Source organism: Nuphar pumila, chromosome 9 (genome assembly GCF_984573655.1).
Source record: "Nuphar pumila chromosome 9, dmNupPumi1.hap1.1, whole genome shotgun sequence".
Lineage (NCBI taxonomy): Eukaryota > Viridiplantae > Streptophyta > Magnoliopsida > Nymphaeales > Nymphaeaceae > Nuphar > Nuphar pumila.
This window is the reverse complement of record NC_143257.1, coordinates 115,404,030-115,427,817: the sequence shown is the minus strand read 5'-3', so window position 1 is coordinate 115,427,817 and position 23,788 is coordinate 115,404,030. Positions and strand designations below refer to the sequence as shown.

At 35.1% G+C, this 23,788-nt stretch overlaps 1 protein-coding gene across 2 annotated transcripts in view; it reads left to right on the top strand.

The window, feature by feature from the left end:
- LOC149828965 (2-oxoglutarate (2OG) and Fe(II)-dependent oxygenase superfamily protein) overlaps positions 1-23,788 on the top strand; it is a 36,076-nt gene continuing 12,288 nt past the window's right edge. For both annotated transcript variants that reach the window (XR_016434373.1, XM_090017827.1), the window contains exons 1-4: positions 1-494; positions 5,616-5,789; positions 5,872-5,964; positions 6,078-6,146. Coding sequence is in view for 1 of the 2 variants with exons in the window: in XM_090017827.1 (XP_089873953.1) it covers positions 201-494; positions 5,616-5,789; positions 5,872-5,964; positions 6,078-6,146 (630 nt within the window). In the remaining variant the exon portion in view is untranslated. The remainder of the gene's footprint in view (positions 495-5,615; positions 5,790-5,871; positions 5,965-6,077; positions 6,147-23,788) is intronic.

Genomic DNA, 23,788 nt, shown 5'->3' with positions numbered 1-23,788 from the left:
CCAACTGGCTAGAGTATCATTTTCCGATTAAAGAAAGAGAACTAAGGAAATTAAAAAAAGATCACTTCTGTCTTTGGCTTCGGCGAGCCAAATCATTTTGAAAAATCACGTCTCTCTCTCTCTCTCTCTCGCGTATACGAAACCCACCACCATCATTTTACAAATTCAATTGAATCGACCGATCGTGCGGTCCGAGAGACATGGAGCTGACGGTGATCGATCTAGAGCCGTACCTTCACGCCACCGGTAAAATTAGCTCCGCCACCAACACGGAAGAACCGCCAAACGTGACGGAGGATGTCACCCTCAGCGGCCGGCTGAGCAACCTCTGCTCGGAAGTCAGCCGGAGCCTGAAGGAGACGGGGGCGTTGTTGATCAAGGATCCCCGGTGTTCCGTCGATGACAACGATCGGTTTCTGGACATGATGGAGAGGTACTTCGAGAAACCGGATGAATTCAAGCGTCTCCAGGAGCGTCCGAATCTCCATTACCAGGTTTTCTGCGCGATCCTTTTTTTGGGGCTCTGCTGGTTGTGTTTTTTACTTTTTTATGGAATTATGATATTGATTATTCTTTCGTTCTGCTGTATCATTTTGTTGTTATTGATGTCAATGTCATTGTATTAATTAAAGTATTTTTAAAAATCTGTAATAAGCGCATCCTTTTTTATGGTCCCATTGGTTTCTTTTTTTGTGTGTGTGTTATTTTTTCCATGATATTCTGATATTATTTATTTTTTCCTTCTGCTACGCTATTTTGTTGTGATTGACGTCATGTCATTGTATTAATTAAAGCATTTTTGAAAATTTGATAGCAAACGTTTATGGACAAAGTTCATATTTGTTGAAACCAAGAAATGATGAAATTTGCTAATAAAGAGATTGTATTTGAGGCATCGATAAATAACTTGTGATCTGCTTTGTTTACTGCTTGTTTTGTATATAGATCCTCATCAATCTTAAAATCAATTGTCTCGAACTATGGGCAACATGTCCATTTTGGAGCTCATGAAATCCTCACCTAAACATTGGGAAATGCTTTAAAATGTTATTTGAACCTCTGAGCCAGAGAAGCTTGCCTGCCTAGTACTTTCAGCTCTAACATTATCCTTTATCCTGCTCCATGAGAAAAAGCCTAAAATTCCTTTTCACAATACTATAATCCAAATCAGAGGTACATTGGAAAAAGGGCGTCTGTTATCAATAAGAACGGGGCATCCACTATTTCTGGATGTCAAGAAGGGAATTTAGAAATAACGACTTTAGGCTATGATAAGCACAGTGGTAAAAGAAATCATCAGGACAAGAGGGACAGAAGAAAAGAAGAATTTTTTATTAAGAAACCCATGACAGGAGGAAAATCGGTAGAGATTTACAGAAGAAGCAGCAACATTCATTCAACAAATCCTCCAGCCAATAGAGGAACTAGCGATCCTTCATGATTAGGACCTAAAGTCCTTGAGTTCAGAGACCCGTGCACCCAAGGATGATAAAAAAAATTGTTTCCTTCTATATAGACACTAGATGGGAAACCCAATGTCATGACAAACCATGTTGTGTGATTGATTCTACCTTTTCCTTTGACCCAAGATAGAAGCAGCATAATGAAGTCAAAACTTGGGCGTCTCCCTCTGGGATCGGATAAGGAGATCCAACTCAAAAAACCTGTACATAGTCTAATTTAAAAACCCTGAAAATGAAAATGATTTAAAATCATTAAAATCTATAAAATAAAAAAAATCCCTAAAAACTGAAAAAAAATAAAATTTGAAAAAACTTTGAAATTTCCAAAAACACTGAAGAGGAACAAAAATTCCTTAAAAATTGAAAATTCTCTAAAAAAGTCCTAAATTTTTTTTGAAGGAATCAATCATCAAGGAACATCCAAGTCCAATTTTTGAAAATTCTATTTTTCTAAAAGGCTTTTGTTCAACATTTCGAAAGAATTTCCTAATTTTTTCGAGAATAATCATTTATATGGTCTGCTAAAAGGTTGCTATCAACACAAAAAGTTTGCTAATCATGATTAAATGATCATTCAAAATTTGTGATTTGGTCTTTAAATAGATAAAAAACGAACATTTGCCATCGAACAAGCCTTCAGCTTCTTAACCCAGTCAATTTCATGGAAATTCATTCCTAAACTATGGGCAGGAGCATTTCTTTTAAAAAACCTTTTTGAAATAGATCTTGAGTTTTACAGAGATGCTTTATCCTCTCATTTTCTAAAACACGACGGCTTTTAAATTCAGTCAGTCTTAAAAATTCAAATGGATGGCATTATTCTGGATTAAGGAATTTGCCAAGATGCAAAGAGTTTTAGCCTAACTAGACTGATTGAAAAGACTAAAATAACAAAGATATTAGTTCACAAAGGAACCCATAAGTGAATATTTGGTGTGAAGTTTTGATGGTTAGACCAGACAAAGTAAGATGTCATCATGTCAAGGTTTAAACATCTTGCGGAACAAATGGAATCCGGCGATATGCATCTTGATACTACACATTTTAACTACAGAACAAGCTTGCTGTATATGTTTTTCCATTCCATCATGACTAATCTTAAACGCTCTCTCTGGTGGTGAAATATAGCAGAAGATAGGGAAACAAAACCACTAATAGGGGATCCTATTGACCAATACAAGAATTTATTTGAGTTCAGTAGGAAAGTTAAGCACACAAGCTTAATGGAAATCCGACATAAATACAAGGACTCATCGAGCAAGCATAGAAGCCATTACCTGAGAAAAGAATGAACACGGGAAGGAAATTAAGATGTTCACATGATTTTGATCACTTGCATGCTTAATTGGTGGCTGGTATTGCAGGAAAATTTTAGCCATAGATAGCAGCACAAAATTATTAGCCATGTAAAATATGAAAAATGTAATGATTACTGTAAGTAGTTGATGATAAACCATTGACTCATGATTCACATATCTCATGGGGTTGTGGTAAGGTGGAGAGGATTGGGGGGAAGTGGTGGGGTGTGCACATGTAAAATACATCTAGGCATTAAACCTAATATTTTCTTGAGTAGGAAATTAAAACCCAGGGCGGTGACTGAGAAGGGTTAGAGGATGGGTATTGATAACAAATAGGAAGATCAAACCGAATAAGACCTTCTTTTATGAAAGGAAGTGAACTTATTGGCTTAATAAAAAGTTCGTTGGAGCCACCTCATTTGTAAGGTGAGTGCAATTGTTTTCCAATGCATACATGATTGACTAGATTTTGATAGGCAAATAGTTATTAGAACTCTTTGTTAACCACTCCCTCTCTTTTGGAAGAATGTTCCTTGATTTTTATTACGTGTCAGTAAATACATTTGAGTCTCATTGGCACTTGTCATGTGCACAAATATTCAGTACAAAATTTATCTCTCATTATTAGCTCTGGGAATTCTTTTGAATAGTTAGATATGTACTACAAAGCTGAGGGTAATGTTTATGGCACTCCATGCTTAGATATTTCACTTTCTAACATACACAATTTAGTCATACTGTGTGTTAAACAAGATTTTTTGTCACTTGAACAGGGGATATTCCTCCGATGAGATATGCTTCCTCTTCTTTTTGAGATTGTGGTTTTCACATTGGAGAAAACAAAAGCTCCTGAAGTTCCTTGTTTAGCAGCTGTGCTTGATCCTGGACAACTTGCATGTGCATTTTTTCCTTGTGATTTTTATATTGGTTTTTATGACAGACTCACGTTACTTGTCCCAACCAGCTGTAAAGCTGAGATGGCTTGAGTGGTTGGCTAGTATTGTGACACAACAAGGAAACATCCTCATGAAACCAGAACTGAGAAACCATGGTGCTTGCTTGTATGTGATCTAAGTCAGACAATAGCTTGTTCCAAAACTGACTGGAACTGCATATTGGATAGTTTCTTTAGCCTTTTCCATAGCTTGTTATAGGAAAGATTCACTTAGCTGCATTGCAGGATCAGATCCTGATACCACCTTGTCCAGATTAAGGCCAAAGTTCCAAGTTCATGTGATCATGCTCAGATCGTTAATGCATCACAAAAATCTTAGCCAAGACTCTCACTCGACATAGTTAGGACCTCAAGTAAATACACATGGTGTGTGTGTAGAGCTAAAAGCTAAGTTATCCTCTGAAAGTGCACTGACACCATGTTCACTAGGGACCCTCCCACACACACACAGACACATAAAAACACCCAAGTATATCAGGTGTGTGACTGTGACATGATAGTGTTTCTGCCACCATCCGGCACCAACTTGGCTGAAAACTGATGGAATAGATACTCTCTACCCTATATGGTGCTTGATCACTGATTTCCAGTAACTCCAGTCCGAAGTGCTGCTGGTTAGAGGGCTCATTGGGCAGTTGAAACTAGAGCTGAGCTGACCTCTTCCACTTTGTGGAATCCATTGGTAAAAGTTCAATCAGCAGCCATATTGGAAGTGACAACAAGTTTTCTTCCTTCTGCGTGACATCAAACTTTGTGCTCCATATGCCCAGATACTAGTTGTGCATGTTGATGCTCCAATTCTCTATGGTACCACACACAGAAAAAACACTTGTACAAGTGTGCTGCACACACACCATTCACAGAGAAAAACAGAAACACAAACATGCATGCTTATACTGATACACTCACGTGAATGATATTGCCACATTATGGTTATGTGCATATATCTGTATCTAAGTTCTGCTAGCCATTTAGATCACTCATACAACATGTTTCCTATTGGATCTCACTTCTAACATTTATGAAACATAGGTATAATGTGTGCAATTAGTAATACTGTCCTTTGCATGCGATGTCATCTACGCCTTGCACTTCATATATCCTTCTAATGTCTCAGACTCTCAGCATAGTGTGTAAACATATTTCTGTGATTGTTTGGCTTTCTGGGAAAATCTTATGGACCTTTTCTCAATAAAAGACCTCCACCTGACTAGTCGCTCATTTTGATTCCTGATTGTTTAACCTAGCTATTGAAGATCATGGTTGTTAATTAGATTTTGTGATTCTCAATATAATCTTGCTTCTTGATTATGCTTCCACTGTGACAGATATAGGCTTCTTCTGGTATGCCGTTATCTTGTATCATGTTATTTATGTAGGTCAATGCCACTGATTAACTTAATGTGGTTCAGAATTACTCCCACATATGTCAATCTCTGTTCGGTATATTACGTGAACTTTGTGGTAACTTGGTGCAGTCAGCTATTGTTTCTAATGAGTGTTTTCTTCTTGAAGAAACTATGAGAATTTTGTGTATCAACATTTGGTTCAAAATTACTGTGATATCTTTATTACTTAAAACTTTGTGGTTACTTGGTGCAGTCAGCTATTATTTCTGATGAATATTTTTCTCTTGAAAACTATGAGAATATTGTGGATCAACATTCAGCAATTCCTTGAAGCTTAGGTTTCTGAGGCATGCTATCTGTAATTATATCAGAATTTTAAGGTTGTGCATGCCAATAGGTCTCCTAAAAGATTTGCATAAAATACTTTACAGACTAGATATATTCTTTTACAGGTGAATAATTGATGAACTTGCTTAATCCAAATTCATTTATTCATAGATATTCAATTTTATTTATAGAAATAGCTTTCTGTGAGTGGTCATGACAGGTTGGTGTGACGTCAGAAGGAGTTGAAGTCCCTCGTAGTTTTGTGGATGGAGAAATGAAGCAGAAAATAAAACTGATGCCAGAGGAATCCCAACCAGTAATCCCTACAGGCCCAGACCCTAAGTGGAGGTACATGTGGAGGATCGGACCACGCCCACCTCAGACTCGCTTTCAGGTGTTCTTCCTTTTCTCTGTGCTGAAAAAGTTTCCAACTACATCAATAGTATTATTTGATCATTATTATTGTTTATATGTAGGAATTAAACTCAGAACCTGTTATACCTGAAGGTTTTCCTGAGTGGAAAGACACCATGGATTCTTGGGGATACAAAATGATATCTGCAATTGAAGTAAATAAGTGTTGCTTGAAATTCTCAATCATGCTTATAATGATCTTCAGTGACAATGAGCATAAGTTTCTTTTAACTTTGATGATAATGCTACATCATTGCTCCTTCAATAGGTTGTTTCTGAAATGGCAGCACTTGGTTTTGGCCTTCCGAAGGATTCATTCATTTCTTTAATGAATCAGGTAACTTTTTGATACTATAGGATTTCTGTCAATGTGATATTTCAATTTTGGTTACATCCAATGAAGTTCCCAAATGCACTTTAATTTCAGCGAGGCCATATGCTGAAAACACTGTTTTGCAGTTCCATGCTTTCTTGGCAACTCTGGTATTTCTTGAGCATATCCTTTCACAAGATGTTAATTCTTCTGGGGAGACTAAATATATCCAATTTCTATGACGAGTGGAAAGGAAAAAGTCCTGGCTTGACCAACTCAAGTTGAGAACATTGTGTGTGAATTATTTACATGATTCAAGTCCATGAAAGCACCAAAATGGAGCAAAGAAACATTTTATGATATTTCAGTTCTAAATATTCTCTGTTGGTGCATCTTCTCAGCTTTTAACTTGTCTGAAAAAAATGAAGTTTGTTCACAGTTTTGTTTGTGTATGTACGTGTTGGTGTGTGACAGAGTGAGTAGTGATGAGATAGCGCCTTAAAATGTCTAAAATTCAAGGCAAAATGTAATGGTTCTGCCATGTGTGAGGTGACAGAGACAGTCAGGGAGTTTGTTAAAAAGGTTGAAGTGGCTTTTTGAGAGGAAATCACACTATAATTTTGCAGGTGCTATATAAATTTGCAGCAACTATTTTTAGCCTGATTTTGCATTCACACAATTATATACATATGTGTGTATGTGTGCATGTTTGTGCATGTGTGGGGGGAGGTGGGATATGATTCTATACAGTTGAATGTAGCCTATACGCTCTAGCATTTCCTATGGCGGTGATGCCATAAAGTTGGTGAGATTAGGACCTTCTCAAAGGATGGTATGCCTTTCTGTCCTTGCCGTGGCTTGAAAATGGTGGCAGGGTGGGTTCTGGCAAATCAATAGTCTATCACTTGTGTGATGCAACAGTCAAGTATGTGAGTTGGTTTTTGCTACCTTGGAGTGTACCATCTAGTAAAACCCTTTTTTATAGCATTTCTTTATTTTCTTTTTGTGGATCAGGACCTGTACCTATGGCCTACATGGTTTATTTCAGTTTTGAGCTGTCCAATTTTGTATTTTGTAAGCATGATTCTTTTAAGAGCTTCAGAAATCGTCAGCTAAAACACCAATTCATGATTTTAAAATTTTTATGTTTACATCAAAACAGTCAATCCAATATGTGATTCCTGGCAACATACCATGCCAAAGACATGTTTATGGTCTGACTGTTAGGTGAATCTCGCAACCATGACCTTGGTATGATGGAGTGACCAATTTTTTTTCTTTAAAGTAAATCTGATTGTGGAGATGTGTTCTACATGCTTGCTTTTGTAGGAATCCGCTCTTGGATTGTCCAATTATGACATGTGAGCAAGTTTTTGAAGGGCTTGAAAAATCAACGACCTGCAATCTTTTTTTGCTATTTTCAAGGCTAAAAAAGGTGTGTGTGTGCGTGTGTGTGTGTGTGTGTGTGTGTGTGTGTGTGTGTCTGTTTGTTTTAAACATGATCCTGGTGCCGGTTCCTAGCAAATGAACATGCTGAGCAGATCTGTGGGGTCTGATTTGTGCAACAACATCCAGAAAATGGATTTCCAGCATCATCTGCATGGCATGGATATTCGTGCCTACACCTCTCTCTGTATATATATATGTATGTATGTATGTATTATGAATTTGTTGAGAAATATAAAGATTGTTCACAATCTTGTCTCTGCACAGGTATCCAAAGGAGATTTGTGTAACTGTAGACTGTAATAAGATTCCCTATATGATTGTGACACTATCACAAACTTATGAAGTGGCATACAGGTGACTTCATCCATTTTTGTGCCTCTCTTAAGTTATATTATATGATGAACCAACAATTGGACCAAAGAAAATCATAGTCAGGTGTGATACAATATAAAGGGACTCAGTACCGTGATGTTGAGAAAGATTAAGCATATGGCATGACAATTTTTATGAGAAAGGTGTATATAATCAGGTGTCACCGATAAGTGTTCTGTACATCTCAAGAAAGCTTATACATATCTCGTGATATGTATTGTGGCAAAAAGTAGTATGTACAACTGATGACTTTCCATCCCTGGAATCTCTGAGAGCCGATCATAAAGCCTTGCAATATGCTTCCTGGTCGGTGGTTTCCATCTAAAAGATGCATGTTGCTATCTCCTTGCTATGGATTGAAAAAAGAATCTCCTTTCTATGCAGAACTAAAGATGTTCTGAAAATGAAGTTCAATGCCAACTGATGAGCAATACCATTTGATGAATGTGTTTTTTGGATATAATTTAGGTTCTTGCACAGACAATAAATGGACTGTACTATTAATCTAGTAGAAAGTAAATGTGCATGCCAAGGCATATGTTGCATGTTTCTCTTCTTTCCATTCCTTTTCTTTTTCCTAGAATACAGTTTCAAACTTTCAAGTTTCTGCATGACTTTTAATTTGCTCTTCTCTGTGCCAGCCTGTGAACCTAAATTTTTTATGATCATGAAGCATCACTAGTTTCCATCATGCCAATAGTAAATGTTGCAAAGGTTTTTGTTCAAATGCATATCACTAAATAATTATAACCAAGGTTATAAGCAGTGTTGTAAAAAGCGTTGAGGCATAGCTAGACGCTCCACCAAATAAAGCGTAAGCCTCAATTTTTTTTTTGAAAACTTAAAAAAAATTATAAAAAATATCTAAAAATACAAATAAATAAAGAAATGCTTTATTGATGAAGTAACAACTAATAAGAAATAAAAAATCTCAAATCAGTACTAAAAAATATAAGATTAACATATAAAAGTAACTAAAAAACTGATTACATAACTGGAAAACTAATTATATAATTGAAAAATATAATGTCCTATAAAGCAACAACCGATAAGCAATAGAAAATCTTAAATAAGTACTAAAAAATATCGGATTAACATATAAAAAGAAAAATAAATTAATTAAAAACTAATTAAAAATAAAAGTAAAATAATCTAATTAATTCAAAGTAACTAAGAAATTGATTACATAACTTGAAAACTAGTTATATAATTGAAAAATCTAATGTCCTATAAAGCAAGCAACAACCAATAAGCAATAGAAAAACTCAAATAAATGCTAAAAAATATAAAATTAACATATAAAAAGCAAAATAAACTAATTTAAAACTAATTTAAAGCTTACTAATTAAAAATAAAAGTAAAATAATCTAATTAATTCAAAGTAACTAAGAAACTGATTACATAACTTGAAAACTAATTATATAATTGAAAAATATAATGTCCTATAAAGCAAGCAACAACCAATAAGCAATAGAAAATCTCAAATAAGTACTAAAAAATATGAGATTAGCATATAAAAAGCAAAATAAACTAATTAAAAGCTTACTAATTAAAAATAAAAGGAAAATAATCTAATTAATTCAAAGTAACTAAGAAACTGATTACATAACTGGAAAACTAATTATATAATTGAAAAAGCAAGCAACAACCAATAAGCAATAGAAAATCTCAAATAAGTCTTCTTCTTCTTCAAAGTAACTAAGAAACTGATTATATAAATCGAAAACTAATTATATAATTGAAAAAGAAAGCAACAACCAATAAGCAATAGAAAATCTCAAATAAGTCTTCTTCTTCTTCAAGGCGTGTTTTTTATAACACTGGTTGTAAGTATCGTATGGTTACCCATATCGGCCGGGCCCAAAATAACACCGTATCGTAAAATATTGTAAATTTTTAATAAAAAATTTTCAAAATCAGAAAAATGAGAAAAAATTCTAAAAAAATCATATCACATGAAACAATGATGATTTGCACAAAATACAACCATAAAATCACATATGCAACATTTATGTCTCTGTGAGCCGCATAAGACATCATCAAACATCAACTAATATAGAATCATAGATAATATTGCATGCATATCTCACAAGAATAATGCAAAATATTAAATATCTAAGAACATGCCACAAAACTCATACTTTCATATTACATAAACGAAAACAAAATAACTAAATTTATAAACAATTAAGTGTTAAATAACCAAGTTTTTTTAAAACAATATTATATAAAACCTCAATAATCATAATCATCTTCTTTATCTTCTTTATCATCATTATCTTCTTCTTCTTCTTCTTCTTCTCCTTTTTCGACATCCACATTGTCTTGAAGATACGTGGGGTATTTATCATCTATCTCCTGTGCTCCTTCGATGTTAATCCATTAAATGTCCTCTTCATTCAAAAGAGTCCCTGCTTCTTCTTCAACCCATGCATTCAATTCATCAAAATGTTCTAAACTGATGTGATCAAATTACTTTTTGTATCTCCTTGATAATATCTTTTCGATTTGCCTAAAAAGATGACATGAAAAAATTAAAATTAGTTGTATTTTGAATAATATAAAAAAACTTTAAACAAACACATGAAAATAACAAATAAACTTTATAATTTTATATACCTATGCCTTAGTCGTAAGTTGTAGCGAACATAGACGAGGTCATTGAGCTTTTTGTGCTCTAATCTATTTCTTCTTTTTGTATGAATTTGCTCAAAGACACTTAAGTTTCTCTCGCATTCACTTGCACTACATGTTTGGCTAAGAATGCGAATGACAAAAGCTCTCAAATATTGAACATCACTTCCAAACCTGACACACCGCATGTCTGAAAAAAAAACACGAAAATGAGAAATCAACAAGACAATAACAAATACAATAATACAAAACATCATAACTAAATAACAATATGAAATTAAAATTGAAATAGACAAAATAAATTACCTAGATGCATCGTGGCACAATTTCGCATTGCTGCAGGTCTTCTCTTATCATACAATGTATTGTCATAAGTTTTTATTTTCTTGGGAATTTGATATTGAATGCTATAATTAGGGTTCAACCTTTCGATGCAATCCAAAAGTCCCTTGTCTATTTTAAACATAAGAGAGTATTTAAATACAATATTTAAATAATATGCTGCAACATGAAGAGGTTGATGAAGTTGCCCAATCCACTTATGATCAATGATGTTCTATATAGGTATGTACATTTTTTTCTTTCCCTTTAAATTATCTATAAGGGCCTCTTTTGCCTTATTTATGGCCTCATAGAGATAACCCATAACTGATATGTTTTCACTGTCAACTAATCGAGAAGCACCTTCACCAAAGGTATAGTTATTCTCAACAACTTAATGCATGAATCTCATAATTTACTTTTGAATATAATATCTATAATTTCTCTAGGCTTTATTTATTTTTGCATGGGGATATGCATTCCACTCATACGATGACAACATTTTTTTAGTGCAACTCTATTTTTTACCAGACTTTGCATTGTCAAAAAATTCGTAGCAAATCTAGTAACTATACTACGAATCAACTCAGCACCACCAATGTACTTTCTCATTAGGATCAATACCAATGCATGATTGTAAATAAATTTAATAATTTCTTGACAACATTTAATTGTCTGCTTGATCTCATCTATGCTGCCGATGTTCTCAAGAATGAGGTCTATACAATGGGCAACACACAGGGTCCAAAAGAATGACACAAATTTTTTTTGCCAATTCTTTACCTACTTCCTTATAATTTGCTGCATTATCACTAATAAATTGCATAATATTTTGAGGTTGAACCTCTTCCACAACCTTATCAAAAACTCTGAGCAATACATATGCTGTCTTCGGCGTATTAGAAAAATCAATTGACTTCAAAAACATAGTTTCTTTGGGGCAATAAACAAAAAAAGTTATCAAGGTCCTTGACTTTTTGTTTGTCCTCCTATCTGCCATGATGCTACACCCAATTTCTCTCCATAAGTGCCTCATCTCATCGTAATATGCCTTTACTTCTTTCACATTAGTATCTAAAACTTTTTCTTTCAAAGCATGATATGAATGTTAAAATAAACTATATATATAATTCTTGTATTACCCTTAAAGGATATTTTTGTCTTTTTACAATATAACCTTTTTATATTCTTTCTTTTCTTCTTTTTTACTTTTTTATCTTCTTTATTTTTTTATGTAAAAGAACATGGGCTCTATGGCCAAAAGACTATAGAGTCATTGGGACTCCCTGTTGGGGGCTCCCAACGACTCTTTTAGGGGCTTCCCAATAGAGTCTATGCTCTCTCTTTCCCCTCTTTCATTTTGTATAAATAGAGGTGAACTCCTCACATGTATTCCAATGATTTTTCAAAGCATATTCATTCAATAAACTCTTTATTTTCACTTTTGTTGTTATTCTAAGACTCTTTGAAGTCTTTGTGTGCACTCTTGTGCTTGTATTGTGCCTTCGTGTCTTTGTATTATCCATTCTTGGACTTGTATATTTGCTTTTACACTTTGTCTTGTAATTTCACATATCTCATTACATGGTATCAAAGTCATAGTGCTCTTGGTCTTGTGGAAAGTGACCATTAAGTGTTCGTGATGTGAGAAAGCATTCAAAAGTGTTTGTGGGTTCATGGTGACCTATGTCACATGGGTGCGGGTACGGGTGCGGCGCAATTTCAAAATTTTTGTACACGGGGACTCAGCTATATATATACAATTTTTTTTAAAATAAAATAAATATAATTATATATATATAATAATAAATTAATAATAAGATTGTAAATTTTAAAGCAAAAATAAAAAAGTAATTCTTAACAACACAAACTTACCAAAATATAACACATAAAGAAGCTTGTGAGTGATAAACAACAAAACTTATCATAAATCTGCCTCATCGTCTGAATTAGAGGGAAGAACAAGATCGAGGTAGTCCATGTTGAGAGTATGCAAATCATGTCCTCCCTCCTAGTCAAAATCTTTTGGATTTACATCCCAATACTTGGATGATCCACAATTGCATAAAAAATGACTTAGTATCTAATTTCAAACTTTGAATACAAATATTTAAATACGAACTTTGAATACAAAAGAAAAAAAGTACCTATACTCATCTTTGGTGCTGCGAGAAATTAATCGTAGATTAGAGTGAACATAAACCAAATCCTCTGCTCTTTTACTAGTGAGTTTCTTTCTTTTAATGTTGTGAATTTGAGCATATGTACTTCAATTTCTTTCACAACACGATGATGTAGCAGGTTGAGATAACAACTTCATTGTAAGACGTTGCAGATTTGGTGTCTCTGATCCATATGTTGCCCACCAATTAAGGGGATCTTCATCGTCCCTTGCCACGAGTGCTGCTATAGAATCAAATCTCTCAGTAGAGAACTTTTCAAACTCACTATTTACAACCTTATACATGTGAGGATCATTAAAAAGTCTTCCTAAACATATCATTTTATTCCTTGATATCTCAGGATCTTCATTTAGAGAAACACGATCAACACCTGCTGTCAACCATTTTTTTGTATAATATTTTGGATTGAGAGTGTGTGCCATGCAATACAAAGCTATATTGCTTTTATCTCATCTTCTCACTAAAACTGAATGTACATGATTGTAAAATTCTGAATCATCAAGTGCAACATCTTTTTTCTCATGTTTAAAAATGATACTTTGAACTTTTTCAATCATATTGTCCCACATTTCATAAATTCTATGAAGCATGGGTACATCTCTGTCAACTTCTCTCAACATTTCCCAAATAGGCTCTGTAAATTCAAAAAAATATGTAATTTTATCCCACCAAAAATCATCACAGATGTATTTTTTGATAGCTTGAGCTTTAACATCATCTTCAGTACAATACAAATCCCAATCTTGATCAGCCACCATCATCATTAATGCATTTTTGAGTTGCTTAATTTTTTTCATCATAATAATGAGAGAAGCAAAACGAGTTTCAACAACTTTTAGTAACTTGAGATCAGAATGCCTATTAAATACAGAAAGGGCATGATGATGGTTTATAATAAAATTTTTAATATTTTGAACATCATGCTCTATTTCCTCAATCTATAAACAGATTTCACGTGCATGTGCATCATCTTTTGATGGATTACATATACTCTTAAGTGCCAAATTTAAACTGTGTACTGCACAAGGAGTCCAAAAAATATGTGAATATGTATCTTCACTTGCCAAATTCATTCCTGCACGACTGCAAACTGGAGCATTGTCAGTAATGATTTGCACCACACTTGCTTCACCAACTTCTTATCATTTCGACAAATAATCTCTTTAAATATTCAACATCTTTATACTACCAAAATGCGTCAACAAACTTAAAAAAGATTGACCCATTAAGTGAGTAAGCAATGAAGTTTATGATTGGTCGCCTTTGTATATCAGTCCACCCATCAGAAACAATAGACACTCCATGTCGTTTTCACGCAAATTTTTGGGTCTCTAACAAGTCTTCAATTCTATTTTTTTCTCTACAAGAACGAATGTTCTTAGTTTTTCTGAACTAGGAGGTATATAACCACTCAAATTACAATTAGCCAAAGATGTAATCATATCTTTCCAGTATGAACTTCTAGCTACATTAAAATGAATTGAGCTTGAGTAAAAGAATCGACCGATCTTTTTTATCAATTTCTGCTCTTGCCATGTTTTTGAATGACGCTTGTATTGTTTTATTGCTTTCCATCTTTCTTTTCTTCAAAAGCTCTTCTTGTACATCACTAGTAATAGGTAAAGGCAGATTAATCGAATCGCTTCTCATCTCTGCAATCTTCTTCTTTTCAGCTTCCTCTTGTTCTTTCTTTAATTGCTTTAACAAGTGTTTGTCAACCCCAGAACATGCTCTAATTCCTTGACCACAAATATGCAAAAATGTGCTTTCACACGCGTATAAGAACCCGTGAAAACAGTCTTACATAGATTACAATGAAACTGCACATTCCCACCACCACCACCACTAGCTTTTATCCCTTTTGTCACAAGCCTCCAAAGTGGTTGAGAAACTTCTAATTCAGGGTTAGAACTTGAATCAACTGTATTGACACTGCCTCTAGAACTTTCCATTATATCTGAAAAGGAAAAATTGAAAAGAAAAGTGAAACTGAAAACTAAATACAAAATCAAAAAGTAAGAAGGGGTAGGGGCCCTTTGCGCCTGCCTGCGCTGCAGGAGATAGCAACTAGCAGGGCGTCGCTCCTGCCAATGTTGGAAAAATTGAGCGGCAGGGGCGAAGCCCCTACCGGTCGAGGCCCCTACCTACCTAAGGGTGCTCAGAGGCAGGGGCATCGCCTCTGCTGAAAAACCCCAATCGGCAGAGGGCATCGCCCATGTCGAAGACCCACGTGTGGCAGGGGAGATGCCCTTGCCATGCTGGGCAAACAAGCAGCAAGGGGAGGCGAATCCCCTTGCCGAACACGAGGAGGGGTTGAGCCCCTCCTTTGCGGAATAAGAGGCGCAGGAAGGGGCCAAGTCCCTCCTCTGCGAGCAATGGGTGCAGGAAAGGGGGGGTCGAGCCCCTGCCTATCCTGCAATAAGGAGGGCTGGCAGGCCCTGCCTGCTGACAATGAAGGAGAGGACGAAGAGGGGAGGGGGAAGCGACGTAGAGGGCGAGGTCTCGGCCCCTCCCCTGCGTACAGAAGGAACAGGGAGGCAGGGAGGGGCTCGACCCCTCCCATATGGAAACAGGGCAGCAGGGAGGGACTCGGCCCCTCCTCTGCGCAAACAAGGAGGAGAAGAAGAAGAAGAAGACAACGAGACGGAGAGAGGGATATTACCTTAGAGGTGGCCGGAAAAAGGGGAGTCGCCGACGTTGGGAGGCGCACGGGGGGTGTTGGCGTCGACTGTCGGAATACGACGAGCGCGAGGGGGGCTGCCGACGTTGGGTGGCCAGGAAATGGGAGAGAAAAGAGAGGCTCGAGGGGCGGTGGCAGAGGGTCGCTGGCGGCGGCGGTCACCGGTGGCCTGTTGAAGCTTGGATGAGAGAAGACGTAACCCTAAAAAGAATTCAGGGAGGGGGGGGGTATTCCCCTCCCCCTGCGCCTTTTAAGGATCGGGGCCCGACCCCTCAACTGTTTTGGATCTGGACCGGGTCCGGATCCGGATCCGGACACGACCCGAGTCCAATTTACTTTTTAAAATTGGATGAATATAGACTCGGTCAAAGTTGATCGAGTCTATAAAGTAGACGGACTCGGCTCAGGTGCGTTGACCGAGTTCGACACTTGTTGATCGAGTCCGCCTCATGTCCGAAGCCGCACCCGTGTCGGGGCGTGTCGACGCGGGTGCGTCGACCCCCTAGCCGAGTCCGTGTGACATAGATGGTGACTCAAAGTGAAGGTACTCTTCTGTGTTCCTCCACATTCTCCTTGTAAAACCCATAATTTTTAAGGATTATTAATAAATAAAGAACTCATTTTTTTATCTCCAAATTAGAAATGTGTTTCAAGCTTTTGAATTTTATTTATTTATTTATTACATATTCATTTGTTCATTCAAGTCAATCCGGGTATAATTTGCATTTATAGAACTATTTTGGGCTATAAATCACTATTTATATATATATATATATTATATGTTAATATATTTTTGATGGAGTTTGTAAATTATTGGAGTGTATTTGTGTCATTTGGCTCTTGGTAATGATTTATAGGGTAACTTGCTATTTTTGGCTAATCTTGTTATAATTGACATTTTTTTAGTTTTTGGCATTTGCGATCGCACACGAAGGGTTCGTTGTATTACTTGGGTAGTGGTCTTTGCGGACTTCAAAACTCCTCGGTCTTTTGAGTTTCGATTCATTGTTCTTCATATTATTAAGGTAAGATACCTTAACTGAACTTATAGAGAGCATGTTTAGGCACTAATTGTGTAAGCATGATGTTGCACTGAATATCTAAATGAATTGCAAATACAAGTTATGCTCACACACTTCACTTAGTTGTGGATATCTAGGACTCTTGTGATTGTAGTTCGGAGATCATGCTTGTCATGATTGTAGTTAGCAGAATATGGAGTATGTTTGCTGTAGGTACACCTGTGTGTGAGTTTGAATGCCTGTGCACTTATGAATGTATAATATGTACACAATGTGTGTCATCATACTTTGGTTTACGCATACTATGTTGCTTTGTGTGTTTGTATGAATTTGATACATGGTGCATATATAACTACTATGAACATGTATAAGTCGTGTTCGATGCATACTGTGAATGTTATATATATTGTCTTATCATATGATGGACTCATTTATTCTTGTATAGAAGAAAGCATGCGAATGTTATAAATTGTTTTGAACGTGTATGTCTTGTTTGCTTGAGAAATATATGTGTATGATGTACGGTAGGATGATCAATGCGATTTTGACCAACCCTTACACAATTATATCTAAGATGATATATCGATTCATGTGGTGAAAAATGCATATGAGTTTTATCGTGTGTGTAAATCTCGAACTACGTAGGAGTTATGTATGTTGAGGTTTAGTTGCTTCGTATTATGAAATGTGCACGTTCACGTATGCATGCATATAACTCATGTTTTGTTTACGCATGTTTCGAGGTTCAATTTACGGAGTGCAATGTTCTTTGTGGCGATGATATGATGCGTAGGATAATATGCTTATGTATGATATGATTTAAATGCCACGTGAAATAAAATTATGAATGCATGCGCTAAATGTTTAAGTTCAATAGTGAACTTTGGTTCATGAAGCCTTATTGGTTAAATGTGTGATTTTATAGTTTTAATGCCATATGAAGTGATGTATGGTGTGATGCTTTGATTGTATACATGCTTATGTCGGTGTTGATGGCTATCAACCCTGAGAGTGGTCAATTGTATTGATGCATGTATCACAATAGTTTTCACTGGATATGGTACCCGTTGAGGAACTGTTCCTAAAGGATTCTCTATGAGAGTATGCATGACCAGATAAGGTAATCCGGCTAGAGTGGTAAGCCTCTGTGAGGAAATGCATTGTCCAAGACCAGACAAATCATCCGTTTAGGGCGGTTACTCCTTGTGAGGGTGTACATTTCTCAGACCAGGTGATCCGGTGTGGATTTTGTAAATCTTTATTAAGAATAAATGAAATGTTATGATGAATTGTGATGATCTTCTGATTTGATTGAGATAGCCAGTTATGAAACTATAGATTTGACTTTTCTATTATAGCATGATTATATATTGAACTCAGATATGATAATCAGTTCCTTATTGATTTTAGATCTTGATGTGAGGTTATGATTATGATGCTTATGTTAGCGTATAGGTGAATGACACATCACGCCTACAAATGACTAGTTTTGACTTATTAGGTGAATGATACATCACACCTACATAGTTTCATTGCAAATGATTACATTATGATTGTCTGAGTAAATATATCACACCTATGTATCATGATTGATGTGTATAATGAATATCTAACTAAATTACTCATAAGGTATGTGCGTGTGTTTCACGTTGGAATGGTCAAATGTGATTTGACTTATTGTTTATAAGAATTATGAATACATATGAAAATGATGCAATGATCTGAATGTCTTAGATGCATATATATATATATATATATATATATATATATATATATATGCGATGACTTGTATGACTTGAATGCATATAGATTATGCTTTATTACGTGAGTTAAGGTTGAATAGAATATTAAGTGATTGAAATGCTTTTAAATGCTTTATGTTCGAATGCTTGAAATGAATGACTCATACGACGTTGTTCCCTTGTCTATCACTTGATGATGGATGAATAATATATCTTTACCTTTAAATGCTTGATATGTTTTCTTTAAGTTTGAGTTTGGGTTGCTTTACCAGACTTTAGCGAGCCTGACCCTGTTTTATGAGGGACAATTAATGCAGGTAAAGTATGATGAGTAGTTGGAGCGAAGGACTGGTCGAGCTGCATCCTCGAGGGTCCACTTTTACCTTGCGATCTTGGTATTCATGATCTTTTCGTTTTAAGTACTTGATCATGTAGAGACTGAAGTATTTTTTCATACTCTGATTTGAAATAAATTTAAAACTCTTTATATTTCAGTCTTATATTGTACGTGGTTTGAAATGTGTAAATCCCGTACATTTTGATTTGATTGTTATCTTTAGTGTAACCGCGCCCAAAGTCTTAAACATTTTTAAAAATCGTTTCCGCATTATAAGATCTGATTTACTTATACTTATAAAAAAAAATTGGTTTCGAAATTTCAATATTTGAACTATAATAAAGGTTAAATTTTTTGGGGCGTTACACTCCTCTCTCTCTTCTATCAAGTCAAAATGGAGCATGAACATAAGATTGACCTCTCTTTTAAGCTAAATAGTTCCAACTACATGATGTGGGCATCCACTATAGAAAATAACCTCAAAGAGAAAAAGCTTTGGGGATATGTGATGGACACTATCCCAGAGCCTCATCTCAAGCTCACCAAGTTGGAAGGAACTCAAGAAAAAACCTTAAGACGAAGATGCTCACATTAAAGCTATTGAAGATCATCAATCCAACGTAGAAGATCGTGAAAGTAACCACACAAAAATTATTGCTTGGTTTATGAATAATGTTGAGCTCAAAATATGTGCTAACATTGCTAAATTCCGCAAAGCCAATGAGGCATGGTTGTTTATAAAGGGTATGTATACCTAAAAAGACAAAAATTTTCATTATAAGAGAAAATACAAACCATCTAACAAAGGAACATGAGTGACTTCGATTATTTTAGTACACTTGGCCCTTTATGGAATGAGTTGACACTTCTTGAACCCAAATGGGTTGCAAGTGAAGACGTGAAGCTAAGAAGAGAACAAATAACAAAAAACAGTTTTTCCAATTTTTACATTAGCTTCAACCCGAATTTGAACAAGTTGGATCTTCTCTTGTATATAGATCTAAACCTCTTCCTTTGAAAGATGCGGTTGCTGAAATATGCCAAGAAAAAACTCGTCTTGGTATGATTAAAGGAGGAGATGAAGTATTGGCCGTTTTTAAACCCGACAACCATGTGAAGACCTATAAGCCTTCATACTTTAGGAGGCAAAATAACTATAATAGAAATAGTGGTGGTTATAGGAAAGCTATTTGTCATCATTATCATGAATCGGGACATATAAGACCTAATTGTCCAAAGCTCAATGACTCTCTCAATAACTAGGTGGCTTCTGTTGAAAAATCCACACCAAAGAGAGAAGAAACAATTAAAAGGGGAGGAGGCACTTTTTCTCTCTCTCAACTATCGGAGGCACTTCAACATTTACTCAAATCTTCATCAACTTTGGGTGTTGCTATAGCTTCATCTTCTCCTCCAGGTATGTGTTCTTGGATCCTTGATTTAAGAGCCTCTTTTCGTATGACACCACATGAAGATATCCTATAAAATTTGTGCACTAACTCAAAACTATCTTATGTTTTTACTGTTGATGGAACATCTTTGCAAGTTAAAAAAATTGGAACCTTAGACTCTTCTCAAACTTTTTGTGTTTTAAAAGTTAGGGTGGTTCCAAAATTAAATTTAAATCTTTTTTCGGTTTCTCAAATCTCCGATCATGGATGTAAAATCTCCTTATCTAAGGGTTGCTCGGTGCAGGATCTCCGGTCCGGGAAGCAGATTGGGCAATGCCATAGGAGGGAACATCTCTATTTCATGGATTCTTTAAATCTTCCTTTGAAATTCTTATGTAATTATGTCCAAGATAAAGATATTGAAACTTGATATAAAAGACTTAGACATCCGAGTTATTCAAAGATATATCTTTTCCCTTTTGAGAGAAAAGTTTGTAATGAAAAAGATTTAATTTGCAAAGATTATATTCTTGGCAAAATGAAATCTATTCATTTTCCTAATAAACATTTGTCTCAAAAAGACCTTTTGAATTAGTGCATTTGGATGTGTGGAGACCTTCTCTTGTAATATCAAAAGGAGGTTATTCATACTATGTTACATTTATTGATGATTTTACTAGATAAGTGTGGATCTATTTTCTTAATTTCAAATCCGATGTATTTTCTTTTTTTAAAGAATTTCATATGATTGTCAAAATTCAATTTCAAAAGGATATTTTCATTCTTAGATCCGACTCCGATGGTGAATACTTATCCAATGAATTTCAAAACTATTTAAAACAAAATGAGATTTGTCACAAAAAATCTTGTCTTAGAACCCCACAACAGAATAGACTAGCCGAAAGAAAACATAGGCATATTATGGAAACGGCTAGGACTTTTCTTATCTCTAAGGATATTCCCAAAAGTTTTTATACCGAGGCCGTTCTAACATCAACTTATTTGATAAATAGAATACCCTTATCTTCTTTACAAAAATGTTTCTCCATATGAAAAAATATTTGAAAGAACACCCAATTTTAAGAGATTACGTGTGGTTGGTTGTAGGTGCTTTGTTCTCTTACATAAAAGGATAAATGATCTCCTAAAGCCATTGAGTGTGCCTTTCTTGGTTATGGAGAAAACCAAAAAGGTTATAGATGTTTTGATTTTAAAAATAGCAAACTTTATGTCTCGAAAGATGCGACTTTCTTAGAAAATAAAAGTGAACTTGAGAAAACTCAAGAAAAAGAAGAAGTTGATTACACTTTCCTATTTGACTTCTTGCCACAAGAAGATATAACTTCTTGTGATGTTTCTTTAAATAATGAAGAAAAATTAGATGGTGGTGAACCTTCTAATATTGAGAATGCCGAATCATCATTGAGAAATGATGATATTATTGATAGACTTATACAAGTTTATACCCAACGTGAGCAAAGACATCCCCAAAGTGTTTTCGAAAAATATTCCCATGACTCATCTATAGAAGAAACTCTTCTTAGAAGATCCAATCGTACCTCTATCCCATCAAGTTGGTTTGTATCTTATTATACTTTGACACCAAACTATAGAGCATGTTTGATAGCTTTACACTCCCGTTATGAACCAACACATTATAATGAAGCCAAAATCCTTCCACAATGTTTTAAAGCTATGAATGTCGAACTAGATGCTCTTAAAAAGGCTAAAACTTGAGAAGTGTAGAAAGCTATAGGATGTAGATGAGTCTTTAAGGTTAAAACTAAGAGTGATGGGTCTCTAGAAAGATATAAAGCTAGGTTAGTGGTCAAGAAATATTCTCAGAAATACAAAATTGACTATAAGAAAACTTTTGCACCGGTAGCTAGGATGACTAGTGTTAGGACCCTCATAGCCATGACATACATCAAAAAATGACCCATTTACCAACTTGATGTTAAAAACACTTTTCTCAATAGCGAATTAAACGAGGAGGTGTATATGGACCCTCCACTAGGATTTGATATTGAAAAAGGTAAAACTCTTAGACTTAAAAAGGCCTTGTATGGTCTTAAATAGGCTCCTAAGGCCTGGTATGATAGATTTAGTAATGAAATGACTCATCTGGGTTTTCATTCTTGCTATACTGACACTGCTCTTTCTGTCAAAAGTAAAGGTTCTAAAGTTATTCTTCTTCTACTATACGTAGATGACATGATTATAACATGAAGTGATAAACAGGGAGTTACTGATATTAAAAATGTTCTAAAAGGAAATTTTGATATGTATGATTTGGTTTTTTAAAGATATTTTTTAGGTATTAAAGTTGCTTACTCTCCCGGAGGGTATATTTTTTCTCAAATGAAGCTTGTTGCTGATATTTGTATTAAGTTTGATATTTCAGATGATAAGAAGGTGGTGACACCTCATATGATCAATGCAAAATTAAGACTTGAAGATGAGACTCTTCTTGAAGATCCAACACCTTATTGGCAACTAATCGAGTTACTCACCCACTTATCTATCACTAGACCAAACATAGCCCATGCTATTCATTCCGCGTGTCAGTTTCAACATGCTTCAACCATAGTACATATGAATGCTGTGTTAAGAATTGTCAGATATATAAAGAATACCATAACTAAAGGTCTTTTCTTATCCTCATATTCTTCTTTAGATTTACTTGCTTATATTGATGCTGATTGGGAAGGAAATCCCAATGATAGAATCCCAACTACTGATTTATAAGTCTTTCTAGGAGATTCATTAATTGTTTGGAGCAGTGTTGTGAAATGCGTTGAGGCGTAGCGAGGCGCTCCACCAAAATCTGAGGCGAGGTGTAAGCCTCGAGGCGTAAAGCGTAAGCCTCAATTTTTTTTAAACTTAAAAAAGATTATAAAAAATATCTAAAATTATAAATAAATAAAAATTGCTTTATTGATGAAACAACAACCAACAAGAAATAAAAATCTCAAATAAATACTAAAAAAATATGAGATTAACATGTAAAAGTAACATTAATGCAATAACTTGATCTACGTAAGTATCTAAGAAATAAAATATGCGCATTCATTCAATAAAAATTTAACAACGAAATGCATATTAGCATTAACAACATCATATGGACATAATTAGAAAATGCATGTTAGCATTAACAACTAATCAATTCAATGGATTCAACATATCTTTTGATTTTTTTTTCTTCCTCAACCGAATGTAGCAAGTTGTGCATGGCTTGCCAAATCAATTCAACGACTGGCAACTTTTAAATCTTTTTTTTTTGTCACCACAATAACGTGCTCAACTGACTACTAAAAGAGATAAAAACCATTAAGAATTGATTTAGGATGATGACCAGCCAGTGGACCCACTAAGTTTTTTTTTTGTTATGAGAAGCACCCTTGACAAAACGGTCTGGACCAAAGGTCTGCCGTAGTAAATCAAAAGAAAATCCTAATTTAAGCAATTTAATCTAATAAACTAGAATAAATCAAACAAAAAATAATTAATGTTAAAAACCTAAAGAGGATTCTTA